The sequence below is a fragment of the Notechis scutatus genome, chromosome 5, assembly GCF_049901735.1.
Source record: "Notechis scutatus isolate UNSWTSFEM ecotype Mainland chromosome 5, rNotScu1.2, whole genome shotgun sequence".
In the NCBI taxonomy this organism is placed as follows: Eukaryota; Metazoa; Chordata; class Lepidosauria; order Squamata; family Elapidae; genus Notechis; species Notechis scutatus.
In genome coordinates, this window is record NC_142013.1 from 70,191,970 (window position 1) to 70,208,880 (window position 16,911).

Consider the following 16,911-nt stretch of genomic DNA (forward strand, 5'->3'; position numbering starts at 1 on the left):
TTTCCTGTTGGGTTTTCCTTTTCCATCTGTTATTTGGCACCACTGTTTAGCAGAAAGACAAATGTTTTCTTTGGCTGCTTAACTAGGGATACCAGTTCTGGGCTGTTAAAATTAAAAAATGATAGTATCTGAATAGAAAATATATAATGTTAATTTATTAACCAATATTACTTGGACAACCAATTATAAAGCATCTTCATAAATCAGAAAACAATAATGTATCTGGACAGGATCATGGAAATAGAAGGGAAATACATGGAAAATGCCAGGTTGGAAGAGAAAATTGTTAGGAAAAGATAAATTCCCATGCATGCTTTTAAAAGGTTGTGGTTATCCACTTTAAACACAGTTTAACCCATGGTCTAATTTCAGATACAAAGCTGGGCCTATGAATTAAATCTCCATCTTGCTTTATTTAATGTGGTGTGTTTGTTTATGTGCATTCCAGCAGCATTAATACATCTGGCTGAAATATACATATAAAATGTTATCAAAAATGTATTTCTTGATCTTACACCATCTAAGAATGTATGATCTAAAATTCTGCATATTTGCCATGCTTGTTCCTGTGTAGCAGCATTTTCTACTCACTTGACAGCACAAAGAGCACATGTTCTTTGTCTGGAGTAGATGGAACTTCAACAAGTAAGGGCATCTGCAGGAGGGCAGTGTCAAAATTTTATGACGGTGACTTTGATTACACAATCAATGGTCCAGTTTTATATGTGTTGCACGTACAATGCACATAAAATAGAATAGAGCTGGAAGGGATCTTGGAGGTCTTCTAGTCCAGCCCCTTGCTCAAGCAGGATATCCTATACTGTTTCAGACAAGTGGCTGTCCAGTCTCTTAATGACTGAATACAAGCTGTTCCACTGGTTAATTGTCCTCACTGTTAGGAAGTTTCTCCTTAATTCCAGGTTGCTCCTTCCTTACTTAAATACTGCTATCATGTCCCCTCTAGTCCTTCTTTTTTCTAGATTGGCCATATCCAATTATTGCAACCATTCTTCATGTTTTAGTCTCTAGGACTTTAATCGTCTTAGCTGTTCTTCTCTGCAATTTTTCCAGAGTCTCAAAATCTTTTTTGTAGTGTAGTGACCAAAACTGGATGCCACATTTCAGCTATGGTCTTACTAAGGCTTTATAAAGTGATATAACTAGTAATACTTCTTGTAAAAAGGTGGGGCTTTCAATAAAATGGTGGGCTTTCAATAGAGCAGTGATAGTCGTCATCTTGACTTTTTGACATCTTCCCTTCTTGTGGATGCCTTGTTTGTAGGTGTTGACTTAAAGGCAGAGGCCTTTCTTTACTACTAGGAAAGTTATGTGTTTTATTAGAACTGTAATTGTTCTTAAGAATTGTCGTCCTTAGTGTTTGAAGAAAGGGGAGGGGAGGAAGCCAGAACTCAAGCCAGGGCGTACTCTTTATATAGAACATTTCAAAGTTTAGATTACACCTCAGCCTTTTAATGTTATATAACAGAGACCCTGCTCTAGCCATTATTTTAAATGGCTTGTGCTGCTGCTTGGGTTAATTGTATTTTATTGTTCTGGTGAGTATCTTCTAAGTGCCTTGTGGACAGCATTGTCTACAAACAATGCCTGCCTGCTTCATGTTCCCCTTTGGAAACAGCCTTTTGAGAAAGTATTTGGCACAGTACCTAGTGCCAAATGAGTGACCATATGATTTATCCTTGTATTTGTTCCCAATTTCCATCCCTCGCTATCCAGTGCTTTGACTTTTTTTTTTTGCTGTTTTTTTCACTTCTGCGGCAAAATCACACCTATTAGTCATGCTGCGATTGTCACTTGCAGAGGTAAGTGTTTTGTATTTTTTGCCTGCTATATAAGCACCTTTGGAATTTTATTCTGTGTGGATTTTCCCACCCCACTGAAAAACATGTGGTATTCTGGATTTTAATGCAAAGGATTTCATACCGGATGGATCAAATTGCAGTGTGATTGAGTATGAATGATGGAAATGAAACAATCAATATCCTTTGGGTGATGATATGATTTATGCATTGACATCATAGTCCAAGTGATCAATTTGCATCATCTGTCTAATGATGCCATCATGCAAATTGCAAACATGATATCATTTGTATCATTTGTATCAACATAATTACTGGACTGTAGTGAACAACACATCCTTCATCCAATCAGTTTTAAACCAAACTTTCCCAGTATTCTGATTTATAATTTTGATTCAGTTTAATTCAGACTTACAGCAGCATATCTTAAAAAATAGTTTATTTTTTGGAAAGGCTGTATTTACAAAAGTGATTTACAGGAGGCTTCTCCCCCCACCCCCACCCCAAAAAATAAAGTATAGCAAGCTGCCACTAGTTCACTTGGAACAATTTAGGGGTTGGTTCTCTGCCCGAGGTGGGTCATGTGACTTTCTGCCTTTCCCTGTTCTTTGTTACGATGTCATCACAGTGCAGGTGCTAACTCCACGAGGCTAATTTTTTATAAAATGACACGCTTGGCTTTCATGTTTTATGCTGTTCCTTGTGTTTAGAATCTGCCTACTCACACGAACTGCTATGTATTCTGCTGCTTTCCAGTGGTTTTCTACTTAACAAGCAGAAAGGGGAGGCTTTGAGGAACTTCACCACTTCCTATCTAGCACAGCTAATAAAAAATGTTAAACAACAGTCATAAATCCATTTGAATAGCACATCCAAGAATGTTTCAGAAAGATAATTACAAACAGATGCACAGGTCAACCCAGGTTAAGAAATTAATATAAGGAATTACCCTGAGTCATGAAATTAGCTCCACAATCTTTTGTCAGTATCTTTTTGTCAGTAATAACATAATCTTAATTTTCTAATGTATATTTTCCCAGGAAGCAGTGATTTGGTTGGCCTTTCTCTATAGGAAATCTTTATGTCTAAATCAGTGCTTTTTTAAACCTGGCAACTTTAAGATGAGTGAACTTGATCTCCCAGAATTCTCCAGCAAACATGCTGGGAGTTGAAGTCCACCCATCTTAAAGATTGAGAAGTTTGAAAAATACTGATCTAAACATTCTGAACAAAATGGTGAACTTCAGGTTCCAGATTAGTTTTATCTGGCTGTGTCATTCTGGGGTCCTTTCTTAGGTTTTCATTTCTTTTGCCTGACAGTCTGCATTTTTTCTACCTTAATTGAGTTGTTGGCAATATGAAACTGAATTGAAATAGGACAACATTCAATTCATTTTGATTCCTTTTTACTTTGGATTTTGTAGGAAAGGCAACTTAGTTTAGTGTCCAAAATTAAATAGGCAAGATAACTGCTCTAGGTACATCAAGAATAAGGGGAAAGTGTTTGGAGATCTCCAATTTTAGCAACCCTCTGACTGCTTTACTAATTCAGATAAACTTTTTGTTTCAAATTTGGGTATTTCTCATTTAGCAACCACAGCTGGGTCTGGCAATTCCATCTTTAAGAATAACAGTTGCTAAGTGACCCTGCATGTTTATCCTTTGTTTTACAGACCTGTGAAGGTTGCAAATGCAAGAATTGGTGGTAAAGTTAGTAAAGTAAATTAACAATAAAGTTCTTTATTGCCATCATACCTATGAATAGTTACTAAACTGTTGCTAAACAGGGACTAACTGTATAAGCTTCTCAGTACTCTGACTGGCCACATTAGATTAATACTGTAGTAAGTTAGATAACAAATAAATGAAAAAATTAAGCATGTCTATGGTTTTTGCACTACTGTGAATTTTACTACCTCAAGTTTTTTTTTTAATTAACCATTTTTGAACAAAATGAAAGCAGCACAAAGTTAGATGTTAAGCAGACAGCATGTCATGGTTGACTCGTAACACAGCTCTGCTAATAATAATCTAAATAATCTAAATTATTTAATATAAAATTTAACACTTGAACACATACACTGACAGAGATGCAAACACATACATAATATAATACATAATTAGATATAGAGTTCACTAAACTGGTATGGCAAATAATGTACCATTTGTTTTATCTGAAGGTTGACTCAGCCTTCCATCCTTCCAAGGTCAGTAAAATGAAGACCCAGATTGTTGGGGGCAATCTGCTGATTCTGTAAAACTGCTTAGAGAGGGCTGTAATTCACTATGAAGTAGTATATAAATCTAAGTGCTATTACTGTTGCTATCTGACCATTTTCTTGGTGGGTCTATGACAACTCACTATAGCCAAATTGCCACAACCAACTTGCCATGGAACAAGAGTTACACTAATATCAAAGAAATAATGGAATAGAATCATTAAAGAAAGAATGCTAAAGGAGGGACAAAATGAAACATGAATGGCAAAAATTAAAATAATGTTTTAATTATTTTAAAAAATTAAATTGAATTGTTGAATTGTCCCACAGCGAGTTGTCCTGTGGTGAGTTGGCCATGGTGAGTTGTCCCTCGGAAAGTTGGCTGTGATGAGTTGGCTGTGGTGAATTGACAGTGGCAAGTTGACCGTTGTGGTGAGTTGGCTGCAGCAAATTCCCCCATTCCATTTCTTTGCTGTGTCTCTTCACCCTGTCTCCCAAGATCATGTACACCTACCGTTGTCTGTCTGTTTAGCTGTCTCTCTTTCTCTCAAGTGTATATATTTGTGATTTCAGCTATTTTTACAACCATCCTTTCCTTTTTATTATACTAAGGTATAGTATACTGTACTGCTCAACTAAAGCAGTTTAATGAGTTCTTGGCTCAACTGAGATGTGAAACAAGAATAAAATATACTCTAAGTTGAATTGATCATCCTTTTGGCTTGACCAGGACTTAGAATGCCCCATATTCTCTCTGTTGTACTCAAGTATGATTCTCTCTGTGTGCAATAGCAATAAATGGCATTGATCAATATGAAGAGTGCAATGCTACCCTATGCAAACTTGTACTCCCCAAATGTTTTTGATTATACAACTGAAAGTTGCCATTTGAGCAGAGTTGATATAGTCCAATGGGAATTTAGGAAGTAAGAAAGAATTTGCTTATTCTCTTACATGCAAAGTTGATACATTATTCTGCACTATCTTAGGATGACAATCTAGAGCACTGGCATAGCAAAGCCTGTAAATGTGATTGTCAAAGAAATCCAAACTCAGTGTGGTCCATTGAAACAGACAGTCTAGACTGCATGCCAGGTAAGTATCATCTGTTTATTATTACAACTCAAAATCAGCCTATTTGGTTTAATATTGTTCATATTGGGATACAGTACCCATAATTATCAATCAGGATCTTCTTGAAAAATTTACGTGACTTATATTATTGGTTAGATTGGGTCAAGCTGCACATTCCCAAAGACCCATAGCAAATGCAAATATAACCTTAAACTAATTATACTTCTTTAACTTCACTATTTGCAAAATATTTCCTCCATTAAATGCAGTGGGGATTCTTAAAGTGTCAATTATATATAAGAATAACTCAAAACCAAAAGAAGCTGTAGTATAGGGAAAAAAGCTTAATAAGAGAAAATCCTTCTCACACTTAAATGACTTTTAAAGTAAATAGTAGCAGCATTAAATAATAAATGTACTTGATTTGAAAGTCCCCAGACATCTGTTCGATAATTCTTTTAGTCTACTGCAATTTTCTACAATGGAAGGCTACCTCTTAAGTATATTATAGCTGAGTTATCTAAAGATTAGTGTTACTAAAATTAAATTTGCTTTGCTTGCAAACATTGTAGCCTGCCACATTGGAGGTGTTTTAACTCATTTTAGTCCGTCTTGTTTTAATACTTCTATACATATGGTTGTTGCAAATTTTGTGCAATCTATCATCCAGATGGCTTCAGATAATGCCTCCACTAAGAAACCACCACAATTGTAGGTATAATATTCAAACAGGGGATGCAGTAAAAAAAAAAAAAAAAGACAAAACAGAAAACTAGAATGTTACATCCAGTACAGGAGCTCTTGTGAAATGAGAGGGAATATACATTGAAATTCTATTAATATTAATTCTGTAAATTAAACAAGAAGTGTAAGTTGATAGTGGTTCATCTGTAAAGACTTTGGATTTAGAATGTACAATTCCTGGATTTTCTTCCCAGTTGTCAAATGATTGAACCAGTGGTGGGATTCAATTTTTTTTTACTACCAGTTCTGTGGGCGTGGCTTGGTGGGCGTGGCAGGGGAAGGATAAAATCTCCAGTCAGAGGTGCTATTTGCCGGTCCTCCGAACTACTCAAAATTTCTGCTACTGGTTCTCCAGAACTGAACAGAACCTGCTGAATACCACCTCTGGATTGAACTAAAATACCACCTTATATAAAATTCTAGATTTTATAGACTTTGCCAGTCTATATCCTTTCAAGACAAAATAGCAAATTGTACTCATGTGCAGCTGTAAGTGTCCTACTTGAAAATACTGGTTTATAGTACTATGGGTGATTTTCTAATGATACAACTCCTACTTCCTTGACTGAAAGTGTGCAGAATTAAATCCCCAAACTTCCCCAAATCCAAAAGAAAATAAGAAATAAAACAATCATTTTTCAATATCTCATCCTATTAATAAAACTAAGTGTAGCACTTTCTGGAGATGGATGCAGCAGAAATTAAACTTTTTGACTCCAAGACTCAAAACTGCACTGATTCCTCTCCATGTCTTCTTTTACAGAGTGCCCCTATCATAAGCCTCTTGGTTTTGAATCAGCAGCTGTCACTCCAGATCAGATAAGCTGTTCTAATCCAGAGCAGTACACTGGGTGGTATGCTTCATGGACTGCAAACAAGGCCCGACTTAACGGACAAGGATTTGGGTAAACTTCATTACAAGACATGTTTTCTACCAATAAACTATACAAAATACATTTTAACCTCTAAACCTTTGTTACTTAATATATTGAGGCTAACAATGACTTTTAAAATGTATATTTATGATCCCAGAACAATAAATATTTACTTCCATTAACAGTTTCTGGGAAAAATGTGTGGAGGTTACTGTTTTTGTCATTGTGAGCTTCTGAGAGGTATTTAGATAGCTACTGTCAGAACAAAATGTTGCATTAAATAAGATTTTGTGTTGTGCTGAATCATGTTGTGATAACTTGTTTTTCAAGCTCTTTCTTTATCCTTGAGATATTCCTCCTTTTCCTGACATTTTTTTCTTTATTCCATTATATGAATAATGAAAAAATAATCATAGCAGCTTGGCTGCTTATGAAGCAGGAACAGGGGGAACTAAAATCAAAATCTATATTGAAATGGTAACTTTGTTAGGCCATATGAAGGTTTATGAAACAGCGTGCAAGAGTTCTCAAGAACTCTTCATAAGAGATTAACTGGGCCAGTGACATTTGCACCTGATAAATACAGTACTTTTAAATTTGAGACTATTTCATAAAATGTAATCAAGGTTAATGTGATTTTCTTATATGGCATTTTATTTGAACTTAGTCACTGAGATTTATAAGTCATAAGCTTGCTGATTTGTGAACCTACCAAGTAAGTTAGTTTTGAAAATCATGATCAAGTTATGTACTTTACAGAACAGGAAACTGAATCTAATCAGACATAGAGGGCAAGGATATTCCCAAAGTTTGCTAGAAATAAATTTATCATTCAAATAACAGCACAACCCAGAAATAGGGAGCAAAATCCATCATATAGCTCTCTCAAAACTGCCCTCAAAGGATGTGTTTCAGAAGTACCTCAGTTTTCATAGCATCATGTGATGAATTTTCTCATTTACTGTTAAATATATCCTATTCACAAAAAAGCATCTGAGTATGCAAGGCAGTTGAAACTTGTAGCTTCAATGGGACAACAAATGGTCAGAGGATGAAGGAAAGTAATTATTTACATGAAATATTTTTTCCAGGATTCAGGAAAGCTAGCATGAAGCTTCCAAACATTCAGCGATCAAATGCAATGGCTGACTCCAAGAGCTCCACCCTGTAGTGAGTGGTTTGGAGGTGTCTTTATCAGGATCATTATCTGGATCATTGGACCTCATTTTTTTCTGCCTATTTTGATCCAGGTTCTAGCCATTTGCTGGCTTCAGATTCATCTCTTGACTTATCCTCTAAAGATGAGTTATTTATGGATGCTGAGTCAAAATGTATGCCTTATAAAGATATGTACTTGACCATCAGTGCCTTCCTTCCATAACTCTTCTAGGTGTGCCTGGCTCTCCAAATACCAAGATACAAACCAGTGGCTGCAGATTGACTTGAAGAAAATTAAAGTTATTTCAGGAATAATGACACAGGGAAGATGTGATGCAGATGAATGGATGACAAAATATAGTGTACAGTACAGGACTGATGAGAATCTGAACTGGGTTTATTACAAGGACCAAACAGGAAACAATCGGGTCAGTATAAGATCCCTTCCCCTTTTCTGACGAAGTCCCAGTATTTGTATCTATTCCAATAGGATATATTTTAGCTTCAAGGTATATCGAGAATGCCATTCAATCCATTCCATTGAGTTAAATTTGAGACTACAATTACTATACCATTTTGGACAACTGACCAAATCAGGGATATACATGTATAAAAACAGTGTTCTTCTGAACACCCTAGATTATCAGCTGTATGCCTATATTCGCTCCTTTCTATCTCTTAATTTTATCAATGTTATCTCATGTGTTGCCATTAACTAAAATCACTTAGGGGTTTTCCCAGTGTATACTTAACTATGGTAAGAGCATGGTCTTTTTCCTGCTGTGTCTTCATGTTGTTGTCTTCATCTCACTCTCAACCAATACTTGAATCAGCCTTAAATCATCCTTAAAGTAGTTAAGTATTTAAAGATATGGAAGTTTTATTATGAGTGCAATCTTCATCAACCATTTAGTCAATATTCAACCAACAACTGTTGGCCTCCAAAAGCTGATGCAGATATGCATTCTCCTATCCAATCTCTGGTCATTGCCCTTCCAGGCCATTCAAATTTTACTTCCTCCTGCCCCACATTTGCCAGGCCTCCAAGAAAATGCCCATCTTGTATCTATCGCCAACTGGTTTGGAAAGAGGAACCAGTTTGACTAAAAAGTGGCAGGCGCAGAGTGGGATGGGTGAGTACTAGCTGCATATTGGAGAATGAGGAAATTCCCCCATACTATGCAATGTGGGCTCCTTTTGAATACAAGTTTAGTACTCTTTCAGAAGATTACTAAATTGCATTTAAAATAATCTAGCAACAGCTGGCAGGTATTCAAAAGGAGCTTGAAGACAGGTTTAGTGCACTTCTAGAAGAGCACTTAACCTGTATTTGAAAATAGCTTTAAAAACTTGACAGGTGCTAGGGGTGAGGCCATGTAATAATATGGAGTTAAGTGAAATATTTTAGGATCCAATCTGGGTCATTCACCAGAAGCAGAGATTTTGTCTTCCTAGCTTTTGGACTTTTCAGGGAACTTCCCTCTAGCAGAGTGTGTGCTTTGGGCTGTTCTGTGTGTGTTTTATAAAGACATGGGGGTGAGTGGGAGATAATCACCAGAATACAAGAACACAACTGAGGGGTCAGACAAGGAGACCTGAACTCATTGGTAGCCTCACATTGCAATGAATAAGGACATACATTCAATTTTGCAGTTACTAAGATTGTTGGATGAGTTGATACAAAAACAAGCAGGGAAATGATTGAAGCCTGAGAAACAGGCCCCTTGTCAATCAACAGGAGTGCTGATTTATCACCAGCTGATCAAGTACTTAGGAGGCGAGGGCTTGGCAGCACAGGCAAATAACAGCCAATGACTTAATAGCCAGTCATCAGCACCCCAATCAACATCTAAAAAGCCACATACACCATATAAATGACACACACAGAATAGCCCAAGGAGCATACTCTGCTAGAGAGAAGTTCCCTGAGGATGGGCTTCAGCATTAGTCCAAAAACTCAGAAGACAAAACCTCTGGTTCTGGTGACCAACCCAGATTGGATCCTGCAACATTATCCTGGGACATGTATATTTGCCTTCATTCGTGAAATATTTTAACCCAAGCACAATGTCAGTCACTTATGACCTTTATATGAGGATTTTTTTTTAAAAAAAAAATTAACAAGCCATACAAGGGATGAGGGGAGATGCTGAGTACAGTACTAATACAGTATATAATCATATTTTAGTCATAGAGAGTTAGGTTTTTCTCAGTCATTTAAGACAGTAAAATTGTTTCCAAATTGTTGGGTGCAAAATTAGAAGAATGTCAAGTCTTAAACTCTCTTTTTCCCCTTGCTCTCCTACTTCATTTTCTCTAGATTTTCTATGGAAATTCAGACAGATCATCATCTGTGCAGAACCTTTTGCGTCCACCCATTGTTTCTCGTTACATACGGTTGATACCCCTTGGCTGGCATGTGCGCATTGCTATCAGGATGGAGCTGCTGGAGTGCATGAATAAATGTGTTTAAACTTCAGAGTCATCTGGGAAGAAACAGGTTTTTTAAAGAAGATATAACAATATAATTAATACAACAAATACATTCACTGACTATGAGTTCAGTGTCTATTAAAATTATACACCTTATCCAATACCTCCTGTGACTTATAATCTCTGCAGCTTCAGGAAGTTAACAGAATACTGTATATTAATAAAATAAATCAAGATGGAATAAATTGGAATCTGTATTACATTTTTTAATCCAGGATCTTACACCTCAGTAAAAGGGAAGCCATAAGTTTCAGTGCACATTAAAAATGGCTTCTACAAAAAGAAATATAGATTTATTGCAAGTTAACCAAAGATGACTGCAATGCTTTTGTAGGTTCTGGTAGACATTAGACAACATATGTTCTTCAGAACTTTAGTGTGCATTCTCTGAAGATATTCCCCATTATGTTACCATTTCTCAAAAATAGAGGAACAAAAATGAGACTGACTGATGTAGGTCATCATTCCATTCTTATGTGAGGAACTGTGGTAGCATTTTATTGCCATGCTATATTGCCAGTACTTCTCCTTTAGTGATAACAACTGGAACTGGCAACTCAATCATTATTCAAAACTGTAATTAAGGGAAACCAAAACTGCTCCTATGATTTTGCTTCAGCTTTCCTTTGCTTTACAGACCTGCAAAGGTTGTAAATATGAGGATTGGTCATAAAAGTTATTTTTAAGAATTTTTCCCCACTGTGAATGGTTGGTAAATGAGGTACTCACTATATGAGGACTACCTGTATAGTTTTCCTAACCTGGGAATCTTTAAATGTGTACGTTTTACAAATTCTGATATTTTCACTTTATATGGCCACTTGTTGCCCAAGGAAGAACTCTTCCCAGAAATTCCTACAGTAAAAAAATCATACTGTTTGGAGAGTCTTATTTCTATGATTGGATAAACCAATCAAGTGAAGATCATTTATTTCTTGTGTTAACCTTTCCCTAAAGATTGCATTTTCCTTCTCTGAACATTTTTCTTATCAAAACAATCTGTTGAAATCAATTTTAATTTTAAGAGAAAAGCCAATAAATACACATACACGCATGCACACACACACACACATGAAGAAATTCCCTTCTGGATCTCTTTCAACAGTTAAAGGAATGCTATAGAATATGGACCTAAGCTTCTTAAATTCTATATTGTATATTCATTTAAGTTCAGTCAGATAATAGGAAAACATTACTTATAATTTATTATTGGTATTTTAATCTTTATACTGTGTTATACTTATTTTTAGGTTTGTATTAAGTATGACTAGAATGTCCTAGATTCCATAAAATATTGGTAGAAGTGTGATATTCTTCTAGTAGTAAATGAATATTCTGGCTGCTAATGAACTAGATATTATGTCAGTATCATATGAATCATCATGTCATATAACTAATGTCAATAATTACTATAATTTTCTTTAGCTTTTTAGACATTTCAATTTACAAATCTAATATTATGCATCTAGATTTGTTTTTATGTAGCAAATTCAGTGAGTGACATTGTAAGCATATAAAATAATTATCCTATAGGATTTTGATTAAATAAATGTTACGTAGATGTACAAAGGTATTTAAACAATTAATAGTAATTATTAGTCATAATTATTGAACTTTCAATTGTAAGATCATTCAATTTAAAGCTATTGGTTAATAAAGACAAAGCAAATTATACTGAGCTGATGTTCTTTTTTATGTTGGATTAGCCATGAATTTACAGTGGATTTACTTTTTTTTATAATTCACTATGGAAGCAATCTAGATTTAAATAAAAGTAATTCTAATTTTTCTCTCTACAGTTTTTATTACTGTTTCAAATAGCTATACTTTAAATCAACAATCATGTCTCCATGGTTATCACCATAATTATGTTAGGATTTTTTTATAGACCAAATCACACAGACACACACACACATTGTCAACCCTGAAGTGAACTTGGCTGAAGCCATCTTGGAGGTTTCAAGGGTTGCCACACAACAGTGGGAGGGGGGGAAATAGTTAGATGGGGTTTTGTAGCAAAAACAATAAAGTTTTCCTGTGGGAATCAAGGACATTCTCACAGATGGCTAGCCAGAGGAGGAGCAAGTAACTCAGCAACCAGCCAGCACCTGGATTGGACAGCGTGACCAATGACTTGGTGGGAAGGGGGAAATCTTTACTTTTAATTAGGTGAAAGCTGCTGGAAACGCCAGAGTCAGCTTACACCAGTTGTGCCAATATGAAGTATCCAATAAACTGTTATTTGAGGAACCTGCCTGCCTCAGAGTTTTGTTTTCTATGGGTGCATTACTTGGAACACTGACACACTTCTTTCTATTTTCAATTTCCAGGAAAGGTGAATTGCAGGAATATTTTGCTTCACACTGAAGTTATGGTTTGTATGTTGCACATTGGCATTTTTCAGCTAGGTTCTACTGTAAATTTGTGTGAAAGTGAAACAATAGATTGTAAGGATACAACAATATCTGAGTTCAGTTTTGTATGCTTTACAAGTTATTTTATTGGATAATTGAAGATACCCCCTTTCTTGTTTGTGAATTAATTTTGCCCTGTTAAATATATGGAGCCCATATGCATTTGTCCAGTAAGCAGATTATTTGGTCTACTTTGTGGACTGGATTCAGACCTCTGTAAATGCCTGAATTGTGGGCAGTCATGCTTGTCTGATAGCTTGAACATCAAAGCTCAATAGATGTAAACCTGTGTGGATTTTGAAGAAATATGAATGTCTAATCAGCAAAAGTTTTCATTAATGTTTCCAGTAGTTATTGATTAAATTACAAGCACTTAATTTGGCTGCTAAGACCTCCCCCGCCCCCCCCAAGTTTTGTGACTGGAACAATGTAATCAATCACCACCAATTCAAAAATTTCTCATTATTTACTTTCCTAAACTTAGTATTTTATATAAAACAGATTTTTTGAAAACAATTCTGATAGTTATTGAATGAATTTACGGATACAGGTAATCCTCAGCTTACAGTCATTTGTTTAATGGCTGTTTGAAGTTACAATGGCACTGAAAAAAATGACTGATGACTGTTTTTCACATTAATGACTGTTGCAGGATTCCTAGGGTCATTTCTTCAAAATTAGGACACTTGGCAACTGGCATGTATTTATGAAGGTTGCAATGTCCCCGGATCATGTGATCACCTTTTGCGATCTTCTGACAAGCAAAGTCAACAGGGAAACCATTCACTTAGTAACTGTAGAGATTATTTAACAACTGTAATCAAGAGTAGTTGTAAAATGGGGCAAAACTCAATTACCTTGCTTAGAAACAGAAATCTTGGACTCAATTGTGGTCATAAGTCAAGGACTATTTGTATTTAATTTGGCTGCCAAGCTCCACACCCCATATTTTGTGACTGGAACAATGTATCCTTAATCACTGATTCAAAAATTTCCCATTATTTATTTTCCTAACATAGTATTTTATACAAATGTGTGGGTTTTTTTGCAGCTATTATGATGTTATCATTTATAGTGCTTTCATTAAAATTAAGAAAAGCTATTACGTTATAGAAAAATAGCAATAACAATAGCAATAGCACTTAGACTTACGTACTGCTTCATAGTGCCCTCTCTAAGCAATTTACATAGTCAGCATATCACCCCCAACAATCTGGGTCCTCATTTTACCAACCTTGGAAGGATGGAAGGCTGAGTCAACTTTGAGCCAGTCAAGATTGAACTGCTGGCAGTAGGCAGAAGTATCCTGCAATACTACATTCTAATCATGGCATCACCATGGTTCCTTAATCCTATATAAATAACTGTTACTGTAGAGTTGTAATTGCAGGAATATTCCAATCTCAGATGGCAAACCTCAGATAAAGAATGTTTCCAAGCAAATACAACTCAGGCAAACAAAGTCACTAATCTAGAGGATTAGGGAGAGGAAGTAAACCTATGTTAGACTTTAACTAGAGATAATTAATTGTATTAATTACTGTGCTAAACAGTAATGAAAGTTAAGCAGTAACAAAAGTTAACCAATGATGGAGGATAATTAAAAATGTGTATAAATATAAGACTAGACTCCAATAAAGATCATCATGATTCAGCTGTTCATGATCAAACAACTCGACTGCCTCGTCATTACAACATGTTACAAATTGTAAATTGCTTGAGACTCAGGCTGCACCTATGTTTGAAGCAAGATGACCATTCCTAATTGGATACACAATACAAGACATAGGAGCAATACTTCTCGTTGTTTCTTCAAGATGCAAGGGTTGCTTTGCCAATATCAAACAACAGATTCCCATTTTCTGAGCATTGCCTGAAAATGTTTCCTTCATAGATTCAAGAGCACGGGATGGGATGCTTTATTGAGGAAAGAGACTAAAATAGCTGCAGGCTGTAAAGTGCAAACCAGCATATGTGAGAGGAAATCTAGGAACAGAACACTCTGAGCAGAAAATGTCAAGAAGTGCTGTTAAAAATTACTCTGAATTATATATTTCATCTACACCCAAATGAAATTAATTTTCTAGAAAATATATCCTACTTTACCAAGTTTGCTTCAGAAGCATAAATGAAGACATTATAAGAAGTTTGAAATAAAATATGTTGAAAATTAACAACAACAAAAAAAACCCTACAGATGTAGAAAACTTCTAGAAATTTAGTTTTTGGTCTCATTTCTGATTAAACAACTTACCATAATGTATTTTTCATAGGTAAGGTGGAAATAATTGAAATATGCATAATATCAATAAATAAAAATAAATGATGTTATTGAAAGTTGCAAATCAAAACAATCAGCAATGGGGGGAAGTTCCTCAGCATGATAAACCTGTTAAAGAATCCCAACATATATCTAATTCCTTTGTTTAAAACAAGGAAAATGTAAGAAAAGACAATAGGAGTAATGAAACTTGATTTCTAGCCTTGAAAAAGTGCAAATGAAACTTCTTAAGTTAATAAAATCTGGAGGGGGTAAGAGATTTAAAATTCCAATGCAATTTTTTAAAAACCTACTAGTATTAAAGTAGCAGTTATGGATAAAATATAACCCTCAAAACATCAGGTCTAAAGAAAGATGTAGCAATAAATGACAACTTGATCAATATGATGGACACTGTGATCTTTAAAACAGAGATGTGGACGAGCAGTATTATCACCTACCATAGTCTGATGAAATTTTTGCCCATTCTATAATTAAAACTCAAAAATGGATGCAACCACATAAAAAATATTTACTTTGAAAATGAACTACTATTCGTTATCTTATTACTTTGCTCTCTTGGTATTTTGCTTTGCTTGAGTATACAGAGTTCAAAATCATCTAGAATATTAGATTCTTGTAGCTGGAAAAGTGTCCTTTTTAATGGTGAGCTGATTTATATTATTTTTATTTTTTGTTATTTGTTTTGCATTTTGCAAAGATTTAGTGAACAGTTTCTTACATACCTACTGAAAAGGTGGTTTACAGATAAACGCAATTAATCTGCCATGCTAAGTAGCTATTGACTGCATGTAATTTTTATTGGGAACCTTGATCTGCTCATCTGTGATGGAATGACTTCTTTAAAGATGATGATATAGATTCTGGGCTTTATTCCCAAGCTGGCCAGGTTCTGAAGAAGTTCCATGAATGGATGTGTCGATCTCTGCCAAGAACTGGATACTTCAATCGATAAACCATGTTACTCACACTTGTAGAGTTGAAATTGTAGAGTTTATTGCTGTATTCCCAATCATGGCTAAGAGCTGCAACAACAGATGTCCATGAAAAGTCAGTGTTGAGAGTGGTTAACTCCCAACACTGTTTTATCCACCCCTACCTAATTACCTAACATCCGCTTCTTCCCTACTCCTCCCATTACCTAATTATCCACGCCACCACCCCGTGCCTAATTAACCCATGCCTACTTCAATCCTACACCCCTCCCTTCTGCATGCCTCCCCTTAACATTACAAACAGCAAGTAACAATCCGCCCCAGATCCGCATTCACAGCTGGCCCGGCCGACACCCTCCCTAAAAGCCAGCATCGTAACATGCCCGCACCAGAGTCAACGCTGTGTCAAAGCTGACAAGTCTGGGAGGCTTTCTTTTGTAAAGCTGGGCTCCGAGGCTGCGAAACGACAGCACCTCCTCTCCCCAAAGCTGACAAGTCCGTGGGGCTTTCCTCTCTATTGTCGGGCTTCAAGGTTGTGAAACGGCAGCACTTCCTCTCCCCAACGCCGACACTGCGATCAACGTCATTGGCAGTGTTGTGAACGAAAGAAATGTAATTAATAAAGATTCATTTGCCTAGCAGGATCGTAATCCTGCATGTCCTATTGACCCATATAATGGCAAGTTATGATTGGTTCATTCCGAGCAATCTGACTGGCTGTTGGCGGGCCGCGCCAAGATTCAAACGCTATAACACTATCCATTGGTTATCCGGATAGCAGCTTACTCTATAAAAGAGTGACTGCTAGCCGGGGGGTTTTGTCTCTGTTATGCTTGTGAATAAAGAGCTGAAGTTCACGGTTTACAGTCTGGTCTCCGTTCATTAAACCCATGCCTCAAAC

At 36.0% G+C, this 16,911-nt stretch overlaps 1 protein-coding gene and 1 long non-coding RNA gene across 3 annotated transcripts in view; one reads left to right on the forward strand and one right to left on the reverse strand.

The window, feature by feature from the left end:
* The window catches only part of RS1 (retinoschisin 1), a 31,205-nt gene extending 19,153 nt beyond the window's left edge, over positions 1 to 12,052 (forward strand). The window contains exons 2-6 of one of the 2 annotated variants that reach the window (XM_087966960.1): positions 1,795 to 1,820; positions 5,026 to 5,131; positions 6,618 to 6,759; positions 8,120 to 8,315; positions 10,208 to 12,052. In XM_087966960.1, the coding sequence (XP_087823086.1) occupies positions 1,795 to 1,820; positions 5,026 to 5,131; positions 6,618 to 6,759; positions 8,120 to 8,315; positions 10,208 to 10,360 (623 nt within the window). In that variant the 3' untranslated portion in view covers positions 10,361 to 12,052. The remainder of the gene's footprint in view (positions 1 to 1,794; positions 1,821 to 5,025; positions 5,132 to 6,617; positions 6,760 to 8,119; positions 8,316 to 10,207) is intronic. The other variant, XM_087966961.1, reaches the window with a different exon arrangement.
* Positions 12,053 to 15,655: 3,603 nt separating this feature from the next.
* Positions 15,656 to 16,597, reverse strand: LOC148130528 (uncharacterized). Its single transcript, XR_015749857.1, has 2 exons — positions 16,400 to 16,597; positions 15,656 to 16,100 (listed from the first exon to the last, which is right to left on the reverse strand). It is a non-coding gene; the product is annotated as an uncharacterized LOC148130528 (long non-coding RNA).
* Positions 16,598 to 16,911: the final 314 nt, after the last annotated feature.